General features: G+C 34.0%; 2 protein-coding genes across 4 annotated transcripts in view; one reads left to right on the top strand and one right to left on the bottom strand.

Annotated features, from left to right (window-relative positions):
- LOC127874434 (uncharacterized) overlaps window positions 1–1,900 on the top strand; it is a 219,040-nt gene extending 217,140 nt beyond the window's left edge. For all 3 annotated transcript variants that reach the window (XM_052418755.1, XM_052418757.1, XM_052418754.1), the window contains exons 4-5: window positions 149–307; window positions 1,621–1,900. In XM_052418755.1, the coding sequence (XP_052274715.1) occupies window positions 149–307; window positions 1,621–1,742 (281 nt within the window). In that variant the 3' untranslated portion in view covers window positions 1,743–1,900. The remainder of the gene's footprint in view (window positions 1–148; window positions 308–1,620) is intronic.
- LOC127874436 (uncharacterized) overlaps window positions 1–24,115 on the bottom strand; it is a 227,761-nt gene that overhangs the window by 200,743 nt on the left and 2,903 nt on the right. The window contains exons 3-5 of the mRNA XM_052418761.1: window positions 18,506–18,713; window positions 16,592–16,746; window positions 15,727–15,904 (exon numbers count right to left, since the gene is read on the bottom strand). Of these exons, the coding sequence (XP_052274721.1) occupies window positions 15,727–15,904; window positions 16,592–16,639 (226 nt within the window). The 5' untranslated portion in view covers window positions 16,640–16,746; window positions 18,506–18,713. The remainder of the gene's footprint in view (window positions 1–15,726; window positions 15,905–16,591; window positions 16,747–18,505; window positions 18,714–24,115) is intronic.

Genomic DNA, 24,115 nt, shown 5'->3' with positions numbered 1-24,115 from the left:
TGATTTAACTCATGAGCATCGGAATCCAAACCAGCACTTAGCCTGTAAATACTTCTTAATTCTTTATTAATAACAAACAAAAAGACAATTCAATAATGTCTAAACAAGTGAGAACATCACCTCTGCTTCATGAAATTATGTTTTTCAGAAAATCAATTTGTTGCATCAGTTGATTTGAATTTCACTCGCCTACCAAGTCCGATTGTAACTGAGCGTTCATGCGTTAAATTGAACAGCAATCATACATGGAGTCCATTCAACTGTTCAGAACCCGGTGGTATTGAAACGGTCTACGCATGTGAGCGCAGTAAGTTACTCACCACTATAATGGTCGCTCCATTTAATGACGATGACTATACAGGTTCATAATATTTACACTTAGCTAATGATTTACTCTTCACTATGAACAGAGTTTAACATGTACAGAGAAGATGATTAATTATGAAAACATACTTCGCTTGATAGTATCTAACACATTAATATTTTTTATTTTTTACTTTTTGGTATTAAAGTGGTTGCACTCGTCTGGAGTTTTCACCAAATAAACAACATGAGCGCAGTTTAAACGACGGACTATTTTCTTTACATATAAATGTTTACGGATGAACATATTTGTATCTTTTAATAAATGACTTTATAACCGTGGTAATTGTTTGTCATTCGACACCTGTTTCATGACCATATGCTGAACCTATGTGTTGACCTGTACTGAGTACTGACCTGTAAATCAATGTCTGCTTTTTCTCGTTTCACGTAAAAAGTGATTTAAATCCCGTGTAAATTAAATTTGTAACACGGGGATATGCAAACGAACTTGCCTCATTGTAATGCCTCAGAAAAATGATCCGTGTTCTGAGAAAACAGGGCATAATGCATGTGCGTAAAGTGTTGTCCCAGATTAGCCTGTGAAGTCCGCACGGGCTTATCAAGGACGACACTTTCCCCCTAAAATTGATTTTCGGAAAGGAGAGACTTCCTTGAAACTAAAAAATACCAAAAAAGCGGAAAGTGTCGTCCCTGATTAGCCAGTGCGGACTGCACAGGCTAATCTGGGACGACACTTTACGCACGTGCATTATGCCCAAATGATAATTGAAATATGCGTATGTAGAATGCGATTAAGTAGGTCAGCTGCAAATATGTTACGAACCCTAAAGCGATTTACGGCCATGGTACTCATCGTAAATAGTAAAACTAAAGCATGCAATCACACATGAAATATGTATTGTGTTTTAGAAGTGAATCGGTATGAAGTGAAAATGTATCTTTATTATTTTTTAGTCAAAATGACTCAATTTTATAATGTTAACATTTGGATTTGAGGTCATATCCGAGTGTGAGCAACATGTCTCGTAATTTTGCTTGAGTCGCTAGATTCCGGTTCGTAAATGAAACAATTTATTACATTAAATAAAACGCTTTCAAATTATATTCTTATCTATGAACGATGCTCTTGAATGTTCTCGATGGTTTTCAAAACACAGTCTTGATTTATAAATATATTAATAAAAACAAGAAAATCTAAAATTTAATATTCATGGATATAAACAGCCTCGGAATATTTGTATAATTGTGTACATTTTAGATCACTGCACTATAATATGTATTATTTTCTTATAGGTGCGTTGGCTCATAATATTGATGGCAATGTCGACAGTGCGTTCTTGAATAACATATGTCAACTCTTCTGTTTGATATTTCAAATGTTAATAAGCTTTCGGCAAATGTGTTTATTTCAATAATACATTTATGGATGTGACATTAACGTTCTATCTAGTTTGAACATCATATTGAAAGTACGTACATGTACTTCTTCCAAGATATATATATTATATTGTTAAATGTAGAAATTCTTCTTCATAACTTAATCATAAACACGTAAATAAATCTATCAAAATTATTTTTTGTGTGGTTTCTTTATTCAGTCTGGTTGATTTATTGCGTATATAAAAAAGTTGACCATAAACATCATAAAAATGCTGCTTATGAAGAAAAAAGATTTTGATCAGTAACAGCTTATTACATAAAAGAAATCATGTTAATTTACTCAATTCGAATTAATACATTTCGTATGCATTTAGGACCTAAAAAAACGACAAAGACTACTGGGTTGTTTAAATGTAATAATTTACCGGTGCAACTTAATTACATAGGCGCAATGATATGAAGTAGATACAAGTATTACAGATTTGTGTCGATGACCCCGAAATGATGGGCATTGGTTCTGTAAATCAAAGTCGAATAATCATAATTATAACTATCGTGTTTATCTTTATTGAAGGATATAGAGATGGTATTCCTACGTTTATGCAACGTTTAAATTCAGAGAAGAAATACCGGTACAGATAAAGAGATTTCCATCTTCAAGCTTATGTCATTTAACGGATGTTTTATTGTCAATATAGTAGTTTACGTGCACGTTAGAAACATCTTAAACACGTAAAAGAATTTCTTTTAAAGCAATTTCCATAAAACATTATTGGAAAAAAATCTAAACAGCTCTATATTTACACTAAAGGAATAACATTTTGGGGGACATTTTTCATTACACAGACCATTATACATTTTATCAGTTTAATGGATAATCAGATCTCGGAATATGGACATTCAGCATAACAAACGCATGCTATCACATTCAAAGTAATGTTTTGAGACAAAACATTAACAACATCAGTATGTGTCTATACCCTCAACAATTGTCTAGTGAGCAATATTTTGTCTGTTTTTCCCTGAAAACCGAATCGACGAATTAACATGATAATTTGCCGTCTTAAATTGTCTTATCTTACAATCCGTTCTTGTAAATATATATGAACAGGACGGTCTTTTTGAGCGCATATTTCGAGCAACTCGAATGGTATAATTTTTACATTTGAAACATCCGGTTCTTGTAAAAAGCGTTCGAAATTTGAATAAGTACCTAACAAAGTATAACTCATCTATCTATAAGTGTATTATTTATAAATATATCAATTCAGGAATTTCTTCTTTTTTTTTTACCTAACGACCTGCGTTCACGCAGATTCGAATGCAGCCTTGCTTTGTAAAATAAGCATTCTGAAAATTTGTCTCCAAAATTGCGTTAATAATGTGGCTGTACCGAACAACGTTTATATTGAGCCGTACGTGAATGATACCGAGGTATATATTGACGATAACACGGTTTGTTTTCGTTTCGTTTTGGTTACTTAATATTTGACTCCTCTTGACCGAAATTCGAATACAGTTATACTTGAAACCAGTAACATCCAAAGTTCAGCACAGAGTGTAATAACATAGCATACCCAAGTCATTTAACATGCGATATCGAGGCCAGAATGTGTTTGCAGCTCAAGTGTTTATCATTCAGATAATTGAGTACTGACTGCGTGTATTTTGTGACTTTAAATACACAAAGATGGTTTAAATTTATATGTGTACAATAAAAACATGAACGCCACATAAGATGTTGTCAGAATAGTTGTTGTGTTATGCATTTTTTTCATTTGAGGTGATTTGTATAATTTTGTCGACGAGATTGTTAATGGTATGCTCATAAACAAGGGTTTCGTCGAACATTGTATTTTGGCACATTTATTTTCAAATGTTGATCAAGTATACTAGTCTTGAAAGTTATATGTATCGTGTCATGTGATATCGTAAGAAATTTATTTCTACTAAAGACATGAACGAAAATTTGCAGATTGTTTATCTGCGGGATACAAACTACTTTACGAATAAAACCTTGAAATTTCATGAAAAACAAACGCCATTATTTATAATGTATTTGATAATATCGTTTTGTATATTTTTTAAATATAAGTATGGGTGGTTAAAAGGTAACACACACACACACACACGCACGCACGCACGCACTCACGCACGCACGCACGCACGCACGCACGCACGCACGCACGCACGCACGCACGCACGCACGCACGCACGCACGCACGCACGCACGCACGCACGCACGCACTCACACACACACACACACACACACACACACACACACACACACACACACACACACACACACACACACACACACACACATACACACACACACGCGCACACACACACACACACACACACACACACACACACACACACACATATATATATATATATGGGCCGCGTATGTATGTCGTTTTCTATAAACTCGTTTGTACAAGTTAAAACGTCTTTACTTGTGCAGTATCATTATTCTACCCTTTCACTTCGATATGTGTTAAAATATAGTGTTCCTATTTATCATAAATATACATTTGTTGGCTACCTGCCATTAAATAAATGAGCGGATATAAAATTCCCATTTGGATTATAATAGTTATTCTCCGCCCATAGTTATTAAAGTAATAAGTTGTTCGATATATTAATACATATTAGTCATTTTGCACGCACGGTATTAGGAATAACAGCTGGAGAAATCATTTGACACTTATTAATTCTTTAAACGTGACGTTGATGAGTAAAATGCTATCTCGTGAGCAATATGACTTACCGAGCCGTTAGTTGTTTACAGTGCAGATCAGTGCAGATCTCGAATATGAGAAATTCGCAAGTGTAAAAGCAGCATGAGCATCTTGTGTGAGAGATAAAGCAAACATATCGAACACATGTTAATAGTTGCAACTGGATAAAAAAGGCAATAGTCTGAAGGTTGATTTTGTAAATTAATTCACTTCATAGTGCCACTTTATGAAAAAACGTTCTAGACCGAAATATGGTTATTTCGCTAAACATGCGTTAAGATCGTCGAGCACAACTCCGACGACTATATGTATATTCGCGTTCAAGAAAAAGGGATCTTTCCGATAAAATTCTTTGCAAATCAGGGCCATAATTCAATCAAAACCACACATCGATAATATCATAACAAATCAATAAAGTAACTTTAAAAATATGAAAAAGGTTAAAAACTATCTGATCGGCAAAAATACATTGAAGTTCATGACATGATCATTCATCTTTAAATTTTGAATATTAAAACGTTAAATATAATATACAAGAGAAATGTAACAGAATACGTTCATATAACATAATCAAGCGTAAACAACACACGCAACATCTAAAAAAGTAACATATTCGAAAGTGATCGTCCGAAATAAGGCTTCTGAATAAGGAACTAACTAATTACCAATTCCTTATTCAGAGACCATATTTTCGGATACTTTAAATCGGATCATTATCGCATAGTACAGTCACAGATTCATCAGAAAAGCGAAAACAAACTCAGCAAAACGAGGAAATTTCAACCAAAAGATGGGACAATAATGCTTAATGGCTAAAACAGTATGAAGAGGATTTCATGAAAGACCATGAACATAAAAATCCATGTTTCAAAATTCAAGGCCAGGTAGAACGACGAAGAACCTACGCTTCTGAAGTTCAAAATAAACAACTTGAACATCAAAGGTCTGAATATTCATGAGGGTCAAAACAACAAAACCAGACGCGAAGAATTAAACAAAATTACAGCAACCAGAGGAACGCTTTCACAGACGACGAAGTATCGGAAGACCACAACAAATCAGAAATTATAACAATTACCACTGCCAGAAGCAACACCACCATTTACATTTGAAAGAGAAATAGACAATAGGCCTTACAACAACGATAGAAGAAGAAATTACAACCGGAGAAATAGCAATATTAACAACTCCATCGATCCAAATACTGACTAAACGCCAGAAGATCCAACAATTGATTTTTTTAGACGGGAGAACGGGTGGAACAGTCCAACATAAATATAGAAAGTAACCTAGCTGAAATATCTAAACATTATACTTAAATATTTAATTTGTCAAAAAGAGAATTAACCGATATTGAAATTAAAGTCTTGTTGAGGGGTTTTAAATTTTCACCAACACCTATTCATAAAAGTAATAGATTTGAAGTAAATGAAAATATAGATAATTTCCATCGAACTTTAAGGCTTAAAGAATATTTTAAATATAATCAAACATCAGATAACAACTTACTAGTTAAAAATAAAAGTAAAATTTTTGTCCACCAAGAAACAGAAACGAAACATAAGAAAAGTACATTGTAATAACTAAAACTTTGTGTCCAGAATACAATCATCTAAAAAATAAAATTAAACACAACATAACACTAAAAGAAAGGCATGTGATTAAATCACTGGCTGAAGATAACGATATAATTATTAAAGAGGCCGATACAGGCGGTGGGATTGTCATTATGAACAGGGATTTTAATGTAAGACAAATTGGGGATATGTTAAACGATATTGATTATTATAAAGAAATACCTTATTCTGGTAGCCAACAAACATTAACCAAAATACGAACATTAATCCATATCAATAATAAATTAACTAATGATGAAATAAATTATCTCTTAAACTTTGAATGGAAAACAAGTTCATTCTATAGACTTCCAAAAATACACAAAAGCAAAATTATCCAGGACGTAGTTAAGAAATATAACGCAGAATATATTGAACTTTTAGACCCAGAAGACTAAACTTTCAGACCTATTGTTGCGGGTCCAAGTTGTGAAACTAATAGACTTAGTAATTTATCAGATATTCTGCTAAAACCTCTGTTCAGCATATAGACAGAAATGTTAAAAATAACATACATACTATTCAACATTTACCTAAGCAAGTACCAGAAAATACTATTTTAACGTCGTTTGATGTTATAAATCTATACACAAACATACCACACATGTTAGGATTAGAGGCAATAGATTATTGGTTGACTAAATATCCTACTCTTATTAACCAGCGTTTTTCCAAGCTTTTTATAGAGGAAGGTCTCAAAATAATTCTTGAATACAACAATGTTCGCTTCAACGACAGATTTTATAACCAAATAAAAGAAACAGCTATGGGTACTAAGGTAGTCCCTACATATGCAAATTTAGTAATGGGATATTTAGAACAAAACTTGTATAATCAAATCAAAATAACATATGACGAACATTTTGTTTCCGTTTTTAAACATTTTGGAAAAGGTATTTAGATGACTGCTTTTTGTTCTGGATGAAAAATATAAATGAAATACACTCTTTTCATAGTATACTTAATAATTTGCACCCTGATATTAAATTTACAATAGAAATTAACAACTGCAAATTACCATTTCTTGACATACTTATAATTAAAAAGCAAACGCATATTATCACGGATATATACTACAAAAAATACGGATTCCAGGCAGTATCTCAGTTTTAAATCATGCCATACTTAACATACAAAAATAAATATTCCGTACACGCTGGCTAAAAGAATTTGCACTATTGTCTCCGATTATGAACTTAAACTGAAACGCCTAAATGAACTTGAACAATCACTTTTGCAAAGAGAATACCCTAAATCTGTCATTAAAAAAGGGTATTCAAAAAGCTCTTTCGGTTCCGCGTGAAATTTTACTAACAAAAAAACCTGCGGAAAATACATATGTTATACCATTCATTTCTAGATATACTTCTAAAAATAAAAAAGTTTTCGGTGTAATGAAAAATAATATTGACATTTTAAAAACTAACCCAAGTATGAACCAAATTTTACAAAATGCAAAAATAATAAAGCGTAAAAAACAATCACCTAATTTAAAGCAGTTACTCACAAAATCTAATTTTAACAAAGTCCAGCCCACTGTGAAAAAATGTAACAACCCAAGACGCTGCATGTTTGGTTATATGATAGAAGGCGAAAACTTTAATTTTAATGGTAGAATATTAAAAAAAAACAGAAATGTCATGCGATGTCAAAAATGTTATTTATGTCTTAGCATGTAGTGTTTGCAATAAATATATCATTGGACAAACTGGAGATAAACTACGTAATCGACGAACTGTTCATGAACAACAAATGCGCGATCCCTCAACAAGACAAATGCCATTAAGCAAACATCTTGATGAATGTCATAAATGGAACCAACATTTAAAATATTTCCATTTTATAAGTTATATTCGGACGCTATTTCAGCTAGTTTAGCAAATAAACAATTTTTTATTGATTTATTTAACCCCTGTTAAATTCATTGTTATAATTTGACGTTTGACGTCATAATATAAGTAATGTCATTTGACGTTGTTACTTAGACAATTTGACGTTATTGTTGTATATTTTATATGCCCTGATGAGCTGTGCGAAACCGGTCGGCATATATTAATGCAATTTTTTATACTCATGCGACGTTTGTTTATTTTTTCAATATATATATATATATTTGACAACACATGAAGATTTTGGTCGTTACCTCCTTGACGCAGTTTGCAGCGAGTTATCGATATTGTTTTAAAAGGATGTCGATTAAACCTCTGGCTTTGTCAATTATGAATTTTTATTACGTTGATAATCAATAATCTGTTGTTAAACCTTTTGCAAATGAAAATAGAAAAAGTATAAACTAGACTTGTGAAAGCTCCTTCATTTTTTCATAGCACTGTCATAAATAAACTATTTCGTTACGTTTCTATCAATAATTTTATTATTAAAATTTATATTTACATATAATAGATTTATGGGATCAAAAGTCATATAATACAAATGCATTGCCTAGAAAACAGGCAACGGAAGTGGATTAATAACTATGGGTAATGACCTATTCGAAATGATAGCAGGTAATTTCCAAAGGAGATCTCATAGTTTTTGGCAATGCTTATTTGGATCATTAATATGCGAGATCTCACGCGCGAACGATACCTTCTTTAAAAGAGATAACCTCCTTAAAAGTTATTGGAGCGGAACGATCTGTCAATATTCGCATGTCTATCTTATAAGGAAACGGTACAACTTTGATCTCGCGGGGATATTAACTATTCATTAGAATTGTATTAATTATCAAATGTAAAGAAACGACCTGACAACGCTGCGCATGTTAACACTTATACTGCAAATCAAGTTCATTCAAATTCTGCTCTTTACTGTTTGTGATTTTGCTCGAACATGAAATGTGGGATGGGAGGAAAGAATGAAGGGCGGACGAAAGGTTGGACGGATATCAAAAAAGACGGTAACGGTTGTCGGAGAATTCCGTTTCACACACACGAAAACTCAATGCCATTAAAATGTTGCGAGAAAAACAATTTCGAAATATATAAAACCACATTTTAAATAGATGATGATTTACGAGACTGGTCCCTTATACAAATACTTGTAGACATCTCCCATAATGACAACACTAATTATATAGTACACATAATCTAGATACTAGTACAATAGATTGTATTTAATCACCAAATTGTTTGTGAATTTTGCATTTTAAATGTATTTTACACTATGCAATTCAGCACTTAAGTTACCTTTCAAATGTGTAATATATAACAAACAAAAGATACACATATCTACAACTAAAGTTTTATAATATGTATGAGCAAATTAGTTGGTATAGTGCGAGAAATATTAAATCGTATAAATTGTATATGAATGTATGTTCCATAACAACATGTACGCTGTTGTCAAATAGCTGTTTTTAAATAATATGTAAATAACATGCTTGCATGTATGTATGTATGTTGTGTCTTACGGAAATACTAGTTTATGTGTTTATGTACATGTTCTTAAAATACTATGTAAACACTATGCTTGTATGTATGTCTGTAATATGTTAAGAAGAAAATAAAAAACCTGTTATAAAAAAATGTTGCGAGAAAGTGCACTGTCTGTGGAGTCCCCCCCCCCCGGGCTTGTTGAGTTCCGAACCCAGTGCCTCGAAGGGTCCAACCGAAACTACCAGAGGTCATCCAGAAACCACGTTGCAAAAAAGCTCTACGACAGTCTCTGGGATTGCGCATGGCTTCCTTTTCGCACAGAGCCGGCATGTTCATCTCAGAGATTGACAAGAGAAAAAAATGGAAGTACTAAAGACCATTTACTCAACGCCAATGGTTGTAATCCGGAACTCAACATTTGGATAAAAATATCCTCAGAAAATGATAATAATGCTGATCTATTTGTTGCACCAATGGTAGTTTCATTCTAATAATTATAATGTATACGGTACTTGCTTGTAAAATGATTGTTCGTGTGTCAGCTTGTTTTGTACCCCATCTAAATTTTGCTATGAGACCAAGTTAAATTAATATTAAGATCAAGTCAATAACAAACACACTTTAAAAAAGTTTCTTTATACATAATTAAGCATAACACTGTGTATACAATTTCAGAAAGGTATATTTAATTAACAGAAGATCATCAATCCACAATTTAATGGCTTTACTCGTCGTTAACGTTTTGAGCGTTTTGTGACAGGTCACTACAATACACTTCAGAAATACATCAATTTGCAAACATACTGTAAAACGTTTACTAGTATTAAACTTTTTCCTACATTAACAGTATACATATCACGCCACAAAATGTAGCGTTACAGAATCATAAACTTTTACAGTATCTCATCTCATCTCATCTTTGCCTGTGGTCCCATCTGGGAAATAGGCCGCCATCCAGCTTCCTCCAGGCGTCTCGGTTCTGGGCGAGTATCTACGGCTGCCCCCATGTTTGGCCCATCTGCTTAGCATCTGCATCCAGTTCCCGGCCCCAGGTGTTTGTAGGCCGCCCTCTCTTCATTTTTCCTTGGGGGTTCCATGTCAGAGATTGCGTATGGGATGCAGGCTTGCACAGGGTGTGGCCTATCCCCCGCAAACGTCTCTGAAGGATGTCTTCTTCACGTGGCTGCGGCTTTGTTCAATAATTCTTCGTTGGAAATCTTGTCTGGCCAGCGGATCTTGAGGATCTTCATGAGGCAGGTGTTGATGAAGACCTGTATTTTCTTTATGGTGGCGACAGTGGTTCTCCAGGTCACTGCTCCATAGAGGAGTTGTGGCTTCATGATGCTCTTGAAGAGCCTAATCTTGGTGGTGATGCCAATTTCGCTGGATCCCCAGATGTTCTTTAGCTGATTGAAGGCTGCTCGGGCTTGACCGATGCGCGTTCTGAAATCTGCATCCGTTCCTCCCTGGTTGTCCAGATATGTGAAGCTGTCCACCTACTCCAGCGCCTCGCCTTGGACTGTGATGGATGTGTTGTTGGATGCGTTGGTCCTGAACACATTGCTCTTCCTTTGTTCATGGTGAGGCCCAGTCTTGCTGAGTTATCCGCTACCATGTTTGTCTTTTCCTGCATCTGTTGTTGGGTGTGGAAGAGCCAGATCACCGGAAAAATCTAGGTCTTCTAGGTCTTTTCATAGTCAATGAGGTTCACATACTACAGTGAATTCCACTCCAGGGATTGTTCCAGAATGATGCACAGGGTTACAATCTGATCCGTGCACGATCTCTCCTTTTGAAAGCCTGCTTTTTGGTCACGGAAATGCGGGTCTACTGCGTCTTTCATTCTGTTCAGCAGGATGTGATTTAACACCTTTTCTTGGATGGACAACAGTGTGATTCCTCGGTAGCTGGAGCAGGAACTGAGGTCGCCTTTCTTGGGAAGCTTGATGAGGTAACCCTCTTTCAACTCTGATGGAATTTCTTCTTCTTACCATGTCTTACTGAAAAGCCGATGTAGTAGCTCCACACTGGTCTCCACGTCAGCCTTAATTCTTTTCTGCAGGTATGCTGTCAGGTTCTGTAGATTTGCCGTTCTTTAATTTCTTGATTGCGCTGCTGATCTCTTCTTTTGTGGGAGTGCAGCACTTGATTTGCAGATCTCTTATAGCCAGCGGAATCTCCGGTGGATTCGCAGGAGTTTGCCTGTTGAGTAGCTCCTGGAAGTGCTAAATCCACCTCTTTTTTGCCCTTCATCATCTGTTATTACTCCTCCACGTGTGTCCCTTACTGGCCTCTCTGGCTTGGCAAACTTTCCTTCTAATCTCTTGGTGATGAAGTACAGATCTTTAGTTCTGTTCTGATAGGCTGTTTCTTCCGCCCCTTATGCAAGCGTCTCTAGGTAGTTCCGCTTGACTGCTCTAATACTTTGCTTGACGCTCCTATTTGCTTCGGTGTACTCTTCTTGTGCTTTCATTTGTGCGGCTCGTGTTCTGCTGTGGTTGACACTTGCCTTCTTGTTTAGTCTTTCCGCAACTTTCTGAAGTGTCTCTGCTGATAGCCACTCCTTGTGGGAGTAAGACTTACCGCCCAGAATTTTTTGCATGTTAAAGTCGCTGCTTCTTTCACATTCTGCCACTTTTGCCTGATCGTCCCTTCTTCAGGCACCTCCTCTAGGACCTGGAACTTGTTAGAGAGAGTGAACTTGAACTCTTCTTGCTTACAGATGTCTTTTAGTGTAGCAGTGTTGTAACGTTGGCGTTGGCTGCTTCACCTTGCCCAACATGACTTCAGCTTCAGTTTCAATCGGGAAACAAGTTCTCCGTTGACAGGTCTGGTGACACCCAATTTGCCTTGTGTATCCTTCTGTGATGGAAAACATTTCTTCCGATGACCAGATTACTTGTGGCGCACAGGTCGGCGAATCTCTCCTCGTTGTTGTTCATCTCGCTTAACCTTTGCTTCCCCATGATCTCATCATATCCTCGGTTGTCACTGTCGATCTTGGCACCCATTAGAATGATGAGGTTTCTCTTTGGTCTGTCTTGTATAATGGTTGACAGTCTATTGTAAACGTTGTCCTTCTCATTCTCTTTACTGTCGTTCGTCGGCGCATAGCACTGGATTATGTCTTCATTGATCCTTTTCTTCTTGGTAAGGAAAGAGGCCGCCATGATATGTGGTCCATGTGCCTCCCAACCGATGAGCGCTCTATATGCCGACTTGGAAAGCATCAGGGCTACTCCCTGGGTGTGTTCTGCATCCTCCTGCACACAGCATCACGTATGTAAATAAACATACATAATTAACCTCACTTCAGCATTCTTAAACAATAAAACTAAGAACTATTCGTGAATTCTATTTCACAAATGCGTACCACTCAAACCCGAGCTTGTGTAAGCATATAATGTTTAGTCACTAACGTTAATTATAGTAATTTATAGCCACCACAATAATCGTGAACAACAAACAAACATTTAACAAGCTGTATATAAAGCAATTCACTTAAGAAATTCAAAAGTTCGCTAAACACAGTAAAAACTACCATTTAACATTGAACACCTAAAATACAAGTTTATATTTAACCTTCGTACATCGAATTGAAGGAATAAGTCTTAGTGAATAAAATCACCATACAGCGTGGGTTTGAGCGAATACAATGCATTTTAAAATAGTATAAAAATCAATTTGTTACCAAAATTATCAATCTATATATAAAAGTAACATTCAGTTTTCTGTATTCAATAGAAAGGATTTTAAGATATGTTGTCATTTGTGTTTCATACGAAGCAACACACGCTGGAAGTTACTGTCTATCAGTTGAGCCTTGTTCTGGGAAAACTGGACTTCATGCATATGTTTTTCGCCCAGACTAATCAGGGACGACACTTTCCGCCTAAATGGTTGTCGTTGGTGTTTCGTACGAAGTAACACGCACTGGAAGTAACTGCTCGTCCTTGGTTTTAAGTGGTGCAGGTATGTCTGTAAACTGCGATGCAGTTACCAATGTAAGGTACCCGTTGTCAGGCTGCGATATCGAACTTGCGACGTCCTCTATTTCATCATAGACCGCACCATCCAGCTCGAGGTATGAATGTCTGGGCTTCTGTTCAGAACGGTGCTAGGTTAGACAATGTACAGAATATATTTATTAACAATATACGCCTTTCCTTTAAATATCATTTTGTAAACTCTTGCAATTAAATACTCTATCATATGGAAATTAACAAAATTGTTGTGACTTTCATTAAATGTAAGTATGTCACTTTTTTAAACATTTCATTCACTATTATTTAGTATTAAAGCGGGACAACATATTGCCGTCATTTCACAGTTTTAATCCGGCATCGTAAACGGTCATTTTCATGTAATGCACTAAACCTAGCTATACACATATATACGAATACACCACTTTTATCTTAATAATATTTTTATAATTAAGTATTTAGCAAAGATACTTAATTATATATGGCGGTATCATAGTTACACATTGACTGGACATTGACTTTTTAGGAGCTGGAGCGAAACCCAGATCAGTTGTTCGTTTCAGATTGAAGTTTCTTAACATTTACTCACCATGCATGAAGGAATAATAAGTTTTTAAGAGCTATAAATATATTTTCGTTAACTTAACCAGAAGGTCAGAAGGGAAGGGAGGGTTAAGCAGAAGAGATTATGAGCAGCAGTTTTATATTTAGTCGTTCTCTCATCACCGAAATGCGTTGTTTCCAATTGTATAGTAAACTCCATACTCTGCATTACTTGTATTTTTAAAGCAATATCATGTACACGAATGTTTGCTTACAATTGGTTGACAACTTACGGGAAGGGGCTTCGGCACATTGCCAGTGTCTGTGGGCACATCACATTTATCAGCTTTTGGAAAGTACCGGGAATATGGATCTTCAGTATGCAGCTGCCTTCGGCGTCTTCAATTACACATGTTAAACTTCAGACATATAATTATACGACAACATGTGTGTACACTTATTCCAAATTATGTGCACAAAAACTCGTGTTACTTAAAGAGTGCACTATCTTAAATGACTGAATGAATAACTCTCACACGTATGAGCATCACATAAATAGTAAAACTAACTGAATTGTTGCAGATATATTATTTGACAGCATGTAAAGCAGAATATTTGTTTTACTTGTCAAATATATATTTCTTCACGCGAAACGCATACGTGAAATTTAAAATAATATCACTTAGCTTACCTTTTGTAAACGAAGACAACAACTGCTGCCGCGACGAGAACTATCACAAAGACACCAATTCCAATGCCGACGTATCCAGATGTCGAAACTGATCGTGATTCAGGCGCTTGAGTTAAAGACACAGGCGCTTGAGTGGTAAAATCCGCTAATTTGGAAGTAAAATCAGAATGATGGTGATGAATAAACGATCGAATTTAGCAAAAAGTATTCTTACATTTATTAATCTGAACGAAAGCTGAACCTGGTATACCAAAAACAAGGTTAAGGGTCGGCACTCAAAATAAGGGTCGGTCACGGTTATGTAAACAAAAAACGTGTTATTTTGCGCCTGAACATTATTTTTGTTCTCATTAATTTGTTGAGTTTTTTAATGATTGAATAATTCCGTTTAAACCTTGAATAAAACATAAGTTTTAGGTGAACTATATTTAAAGTATAATTGAATTTTACAGTAAATTAAACGCGAAGTAACTTTGCAAGTATTATTGATTACATACAATATAAACTTGTTTAAGATTTGGATAATAAGTAAGATGACACAAAATGTGATTTAACGTAGAGAAAAAAAATAATTTCAGGGGAATTAAAAATAATAGAAGTAAACGTAACTTTTCATGTCGTGTCATTTTCTGACAATGTTAATCAACAAGTTAGCTTAATTTGCCCAAAAATTCACTAATTTATTACACGTATTGTGTTAAGGAATATGTACACTGACGAAAATAAGAGGTTGTACTTGGTCGAATGATGCACGGTACAGATATGAATAATAATATTGTAGTAAAAATCAAATTAATTATGCGTCATGGCGTCCGGACAATCTAATGTTCGAAATTTTTGTTCATAGGTATGAAGAGAAAAAAGCGGATATAAGAAGACTCGTGATCAGTCATCTTTGTTCTGCAGCTGTATATCTAGAACAAAAGACATCCGTATCCATTTTAAGGCCGATTGTCTAAAGATATTTCATGTTCAAATCCATTTTGATAATATTTCGAAGGTACATTAGACGATGATATTCGTAGTAAACTATAAAACAACAAACTAGGTCATTTGTTAATGTACCATTGCCGTTGAAAAGTTGACACGTGCCCGTGGGTTCGGGATTAGTGATGACTCCTTTCCATAACACGTGGAAGGACCACTGGAAGTTGGTGAAGTCCTTGTTGTTTTCGTTTGTCAGGACGAACACCTTGCCCGGCCTGTTGACGCTTGCGGGGGACAGAGTGAGCATGTTCCAGTTCTGCGAAACAGAAACATTTCCAGGTAATATGAGTCGTGTTCTGAGAAAACTGGGCATAATGCTTGTGCGTAAAGTGTCGTCCCAGATTAGCCTGTGTAGTCCGCACAGGCTAATCAGGGACGACACTTTCCGCTTGAACTAGATTTTCGGTAAAAAGAGACTTCCTTTAAACGAAAAATACCATTAAAGCGGAAAGTGTCGTCCCTGATAAGCCTGTGCGGACTACACAGGCTAATCTGGGACGACACTTTACGCAAAAGCATTATGCCCAGTTTTCTCAGAACACGACTCATATGATAAATCTGTAGCGTGGGTGTGCACCAACAACGGCAGCTACAATTAGATGCATAACTATTAGAAATACATTATACGGAACTACAATTTTTAATGTTTAGTTAAGTTATCGATGTCCCTTCATTTTCGATATCGTATTATTTATGGAGATGTTGATTGCGAAATTAATATTTATTAATTCATTTAAGTTTTACGCGACATCTTTGTATTTTATGATTGTGAAGGAGAATATTACATTTTAAAAATAACATAAAAATACACCACTTAATTTTTTTCTATTTATAAATAATAAATAAATGTTTTCGTCGACCGTTTGAACAAACACATTATAAAAAAATCGCCTTGGATTATGTTAAAGCTAACAGCAAAGTTGATTGATATATAAAAGCTTACCACGACATCTTGTACGTCTTGATTGAACATGACTAACAATACCGCCATCCTGCCGGCAACCAATCCTATTTGTGGTGCGCGGAAGTTGCAGTAATACTGGATTCTAAGTAAACCGGACTCTTCGGACCACGGCTTTGAGCCACGCTCAATCGGAACTTAAACCCATTTAAATGTTTTTATGGGTTAATTTCATAACAATCAATTTATAAACGCAATTTTTTTTAGTGTTGTTATCGAAATGACTCTAGTGTAAATGATTGCGTGTTCTGAAATTATTGTGGAGCTTTAATAGGTTTCGCATTAATTGAACACTTCTATATTTTTATTATCTACAACTTTTTTTGTACATCTCTTATTTGAACTCTATAATATTCACATTTTGTATTCATTTGAATGCGGAAAAGTAACGGTGTGTATTCGACCTGAAAAAGTTATTTATCAATTGTAATTGCATTTGATATTTTATGAAACCAGTTAAGAAACTCGCAAGAAAGTGTTTTGCTTCAAGACACAAACGATTTGATTATATGATAAATGGAATACTAATTTCTACAATGAATCTAAACTTCATATAAAAAATGTGATTAAACTTCACATATAATCACGTTATGCTGAGTTAAAGGGTATCTAATGGTACTGATATAGGCTTGCGTTTAATGTGAGGCATATAAAGACATGGCCATTTGTTTGCACTGGCATTTCCAACAAAAATAGTTTAGGTAGGTCGAAAACGTTAGTTTCGCGAGTTCGAAAAATTGTTTGCAAAGTTAAAAATTAAATAAGGAAATATGCAGAACTGATTGACAAGTTATGTGTTGAACTATTTTTAATGGCCAAAACATTAAAGTTTGCGTCAATAAAACATTATAAAAGCATGTGTGTCTGTTACAAAAAAAATTATGATCGTTACCAAATATAGGATGGGTCGACTTAGTGGAAGGAAACATTTGTATTTTACGCCAGAGCAGTATTTAAAGTTTAATTAAGTATAAGAGTTTGTTCAACTTGACGTAAAAATGGAAGAATGATTGGACTTAAATTCATTTAAACCTTCAGGGTCGACACTTTCCGCTTTTATGATAGTTTCAACTTCAAGAAAGTTTTTTCTAAGCCAAAGTCAAGTTTAGGCGGAAAGTGTCGTCCCTTATAAGCCTGTGCGGACTGCACATGCTAATCTGGGACGACACTTGACGCACGCACATGCATTAAACCCCTTTTTCACAGAGCACGGCCCATATATAACTCAAGTTTAATGTAACATGTATTAAAAGTATATCAAACACGACGTAAATATGGGAAAATAACTTGACTAAACTAAATATTACCTTGTTTAAGACTTAGAAAATAAGTAAGAAGTATATGCTCAGACATACAATGATCGTTTTAGTTAATATAAAAGGAAACTAAACATTCTTTGTCGCGTTATTTTCTGACAAAAATTATCAATTATTTTGCTATTTTTTCAGACAATTCATTTATCATTTTTACGTACTGTATGTTAAGTTTATATACACTTACGAACATTTTAGGTGGTATATGGTCGAAATATTCACGACACAGATGTTAATGATGATGGAATTTATCTCTAATTATTATGGGCCATTAAGTACGAACAATCTAGTGTGTGTGAAAATTATCATTAATAGCCGGAAGACAAAAACGGGTGATACAAGAAAACGCGTTACCAGTCATCCTTGTACTGCAAATGTATTTACAGTACAAAAATGACATCCATTTTAATTTCAAGGCAAACGTCTATTTTTGTTAATTTCGTGTTTCAATCCGCTCTGAGACATATTTCGAAAGCACCTTTGACGATGAAAAATAATAATGAAATGGCAAAAATGAAATAACGAAACTTTTGGGAGTAAACCGATACACAAACAAGTAGGTCTTTCGAAAATGTCCGATTACCAGTGACGATATCAGTGACGAGCTGACATGTTCCAGTGGGTGCGGGAGTGGAAGTGCGGACGGGAGGACCATAATCGATGTTTCCTTTCTATACCACGTGGAAGGACCACTGGAAGTTGGTGAAATCCGTATTGTTTTCGTTTGTCAAGACGAACACCTTGTCCGGACGGCTAGCGCTTGCGGGCGACAGAGTAAGCATGTTCCAGTCCTGAGAAAGAGAAAAACTTCCGGGTAATATGATATATCAGTTCCGTGGGTGTGCAGCTATACAAAGCTTTGTTCACATAGTGTTTACACTCTTCGTGACCAACATTGAAATTTAAAGTTTAACTATCGATGTCTAAGCGTTTGTGGTATCGTCTGACATACAGTGGTGTTTTGCAAATTCTTCGTGAAGAGGGATCGAAACAAAACGATGTGTTATTTCCGATGACTTTTTGATCGTGTTTTCGAATGTTTATTTAAGTGTTAGATTTACGTTTTACATGACATTGTTGTTGTTTGTTCTCAAGTGATTGTGAAGGAGAACAATACCGGTAAAGCATATCATAACAAAACATGATGTTTTAAAAAGAGCAGTGTTACAACCCGTTTTGCAATAATCCCGTTTTGCAATAAAATTATTGCAAAACGGGTTGGAGTGTCTTATTGCAATTTTTTTTTTTTAAACAACCCGTTTTGCAATAAACCCGTTTTGCAATAAAATTATTGCAAAACGGGTTGGAGTGTTTTATTGCATTTTTTTTAACAACCCGTTTTGCAATAAAATCACCACACATTTATTTGCAATAATTTCATTGCAAAACGGGTTGGAGTGTCTTATTGCAATGAGAATTTTGTATAACAACCCGTTTTGCAATAAACCCGTTTTGCAATAAAATCATCACTCTTGTATTTATTCAAATGGATTGGAATAGTTAAAAGTGATGTTCAAATTTTGTATTTAAATAATATTGTTTTAAAATAGACAAAACTGTGAGTTAAAACTTAAAATTAAAAAGCATGGAAGGTGGTGAATTTCGAGATTTAATACGATAAAACAAAACAGAATGTGTGTCGAAACGTGTTGAAGTGTCTTCATGCAACGTCAGTTGTGAGTTACAAACCGTTTCGCAATACAATCATCACATATATACTATTTGTTTCAAATTGATTTGAAACGGCATAAAGGAAGTTTAAAATGTCGCCTGCAAGGTAAATATGATACAACTAAACTGAATGTATATATGAAGTGATTTTCACCAATTGGGAAATTAAGTGAAAACAACCCAGAAGTGCAATAACTTTATTGCAAAACGGGTTGGAGTGTTTTATTGCAATTTGTAATTTTTATAACAACCTGTTTAGCAATTAACCCGTTTTTCAAAAATTTTATTGCAAAGCGGGTTGGAGCGTCTTATTGCAATTTGAAATTTTTATAACAACCCATTTTGCAATAATAACATGACACATGCATTAACTAATTCAAATGAAATGGAAAGATTAAAAAGGAAATTTAAAATATCGTATTGAAATAATATTATTTCCAAATATAGACAAAACTGTTAGTTTCCACTAAAAAGTAAAAAGCATTGAAGGCGATGCATTTCGAGATTGAATGCGATAAAACAATACAAAATGTAAATAGAAAGTGTTTCAACCTATTAAGTACTGAAGTGAAGATAACGCCGAAATGCAATAATTTACTTAAAAAACGTGTTGAAGTGTCTTCATGCAATGTGAGTTGTGTGTAACAAACCGTTTCGCAATAAAATCATCACATATATACTATGTTTTTCAAATTTCTTTGAAACGGAATAAAGTAAGTTTAAAATGTCGCCTTCAAGGTAAATATGATAAAACTAGGGTGAATGTATATATTTATGAAGTGATTTTCACCAATTGGGGAATTAAATGAAGACAACCCAGAAGTGCAATAATTTTATTGCAAAACGGGTTGGAGTGTTTTATTGCAATTTGTAATTTTATAACAACCCGTTTTGCAATAAACCCGTTTTGCAATAATTTTATTGCAAAACGGGTTGGAGCGTTTTATTGCAATTTGATTTTTTTTATAACAACCCGTTTTGCAATAAACCCGTTTTGCAATAATACAATGACACGTGTATTAATTAATTCAAATTTATTGTAAACATTAAAAAGGATATTTAAAATATCGTTTTTTTTAATTTCCAAATATGGACAAAACTGTTAGTTTCCACTAAAAAGTAAAAAGCATTGAAGGCGATGCATTTCGAGATTGAATGCGATAAAACAATACAAAATGTAAATAGAAAGTGTTTCAACCTATTAAGTACTGAAGTGAAGATAACGCCGAAATGCAATAATTTACTTAAAAAACGTGTTGAAGTGTCTTCATGCAATGTGAGTTGTGTGTAACAAACCGTATCGCCTTCAATGCTTTTTACTTTTTAGTGGAAACTAACAGTTTTGTCCATATTTGGAAATAAAAAAAAAACGATATTTTAAATATCCTTTTTAATGTTTACAATAAATTTGAATTAATTAATACACGTGTCATTGTATTATTGCAAAACGGGTTTATTGCAAAACGGGTTGTTATAAAAAAAATCAAATTGCAATAAAACGCTCCAACCCGTTTTGCAATAAAATTATTGCAAAACGGGTTTATTGCAAAACGGGTTGTTATAAAATTACAAATTGCAATAAAACACTCCAACCCGTTTTGCAATAAAATTATTGCACTTCTGGGTTGTCTTCATTTAATTCCCCAATTGGTGAAAATCACTTCATAAATATATACATTCACTCTAGTTTTATCATATTTACCTTGAAGGCGACATTTTAAACTTACTTTATTCCGTTTCAAAGAAATTTGAAAAAAATAGTATATATGTGATGATTTTATTGCGAAACGGTTTGTTACACACAACTCACATTGCATGAAGACACTTCAACACGTTTTTTAAGTAAATTATTGCATTTCGGCGTTATCTTCACTTCAGTACTTAATAGGTTGAAACACTTTCTATTTACATTTTGTATTGTTTTATCGCATTCAATCTCGAAATGCATCGCCTTCAATGCTTTTTACTTTTTAGTGGAAACTAACAGTTTTGTCCATATTTGGAAATAAAAAAAAAAACGATATTTTAAAGATCCTTTTTAATGTTTACAATCAATTTGAATTAATTAATACACGTGTCATTGTATTATTGCAAAACGGGTTTATTGCAAAACGGGTTGTTATAAAAAAAATCAAATTGCAATAAAACGCTCCAACCCGTTTTGCAATAAAATTATTGCAAAACGGGTTTATTGCAAAACGAGTTGTTATAAAATTACAAATTGCAATAAAACACTCCAACCCGTTTTGCAATAAAGTTATTGCACTTCTGGGTTGTCTTCATTTAATTCCCCAATTGGTGAAAATCACTTCATAAGTATATACATTCACTCTAGTTTTATCATATTTACCTTGAAGGCGACATTTTAAACTTACTTTATTCCGTTTCAAAGAAATTTGAAAAAAATAGTATATATGTGATGATTTTATTGCGAAACGGTTTGTTACACACAACTCACATTGCATGAAGACACTTCAACACGTTTTTTAAGTAAATTATTGCATTTCGGCGTTATCTTCACTTCAGTACTTAATAGGTTGAAACACTTTCTATTTACATTTTGTATTGTTTTATCGCATTCAATCTCGAAATGCATCGCCTTCAATGCTTTTTACTTTTTAGTGGAAACTAACAGTTTTGTCCATATTTGGAAATAAAAAAAACACGATATTTTAAATATCCTTTTTAATGTTTACAATCAATTTGAATTAATTAATACACGTGTCATTGTATTATTGCAAAACGGGTTTATTGCAAAACGGGTTGTTATAAAAAAAATCAAATTGCAATAAAACGCTCCAACCCGTTTTGCAATAAAATTATTGCAAAACGGGTTTATTGCAAAACGGGTTGTTATACAAATTACAAATTGCAATAAAACACTCCAACCCGTTTTGCAATAAAATTATTGCACTTCTGGGTTGTCTTCATTTAATTCCCCAATTGGTGAAAATCACTTCATAAATATATACATTCACTCTAGTTTTATCATATTTACCTTGAAGGCGACATTTTAAACTTACTTTATTCCGTTTCAAAGAAATTTGAAAAAAATAGTATATATGTGATGATTTTATTGCGAAACGGTTTGTTACACACAACTCACATTGCATGAAGACACTTCAACACGTTTTTTAAGTAAATTATTGCATTTCGGCGTTATCTTCACTTCAGTACTTAATAGGTTGAAACACTTTCTATTTACATTTTGTATTGTTTTATCGCATTCAATCTCGAAATGCATCGCCTTCAATGCTTTTTACTTTTTAGTGGACACTAACAGTTTTGTCCATATTTGGAAATAAAAAAAAAACGATATTTTAAATATCCTTTTTAATGTTTACAATCAATTTGAATTAATTAATACACGTGTCATTGTATTATTGCAAAACGGGTTTATTGCAAAACGGGTTGTTATAAAAAAAATCAAATTGCAATAAAACGCTCCAACCCGTTTTGCAATAAAATTATTGCAAAACGGGTTTATTGCAAAACGGGTTGTTATACAAATTACAAATTGCAATAAAACACTACAACCCGTTTTGCAATAAAATTATTGCACTTCTGGGTTGTCTTCATTTAATTCCCCAATTGGTGAAAATCACTTCATAAATATATACATTCACTCTAGTTTTATCATATTTACCTTGAAGGCGACATTTTAAACTTACTTTATTCCGTTTCAAAGAAATTTGAAAAAAATAGTATATATGTGATGATTTTATTGCGAAACGATTTGTTACACACAACTCACATTGCATGAAGACACTTCAACACGTTTTTTAAGTAAATTATTGCATTTCGGCGTTATCTTCACTTCAGTACTTAATAGGTTGAAACACTTTCTATTTACATTTTGTATTGTTTTATCGCATTCAATCTCGAAATGCATCGCCTTCATTGCTTTTTACTTTTTAGTGGAAACTAACAGTTTTGTCTATATTTGGAAATAATATTATTTCAATACGATATTTTAAATTTCCTTTTTAATCTTTCCATTCCATTTGAATTAGTTAATGCATGTGTCATGTTATTATTGCAAAATGGGTTGTTATAAAAATTTCAAATTGCAATAAGACGCTCCAACCCGTTTTGCAATAAAATTTTTGAAAAACGGGTTAATTGCTAAACAGGTTGTTATAAAAATTACAAATTGCAATAAAACACTCCAACCCGTTTTGCAATAAAGTTATTGCACTTCTGGGTTGTTTTCACTTAATTTCCCAATTGGTGAAAATCACTTCATATATACATTCAGTTTAGTTGTATCATATTTACCTTGCAGGCGACATTTTAAACTTCCTTTATGCCGTTTCAAATCAATTTGAAACAAATAGTATATATGTGATGATTGTATTGCGAAACGGTTTGTAACTCACAACTGACGTTGCATGAAGACACTTCAACACGTTTCGACACACATTCTGTTTTGTTTTATCGTATTGAATCTCGAAATTCACCACCTTCCATGCTTTTTAATTTTAAGTTTTAACTCACAGTTTTGTCTATTTTAAAACAATAT

The sequence above is a fragment of the Dreissena polymorpha genome, chromosome 3, assembly GCF_020536995.1.
Source record: "Dreissena polymorpha isolate Duluth1 chromosome 3, UMN_Dpol_1.0, whole genome shotgun sequence".
Classification (NCBI taxonomy): Eukaryota; Metazoa; Mollusca; class Bivalvia; order Myida; family Dreissenidae; genus Dreissena; species Dreissena polymorpha.
The sequence above is the reverse complement of the archived record's forward strand: the minus strand, read 5'-3'. Positions and strand labels throughout refer to the sequence as shown.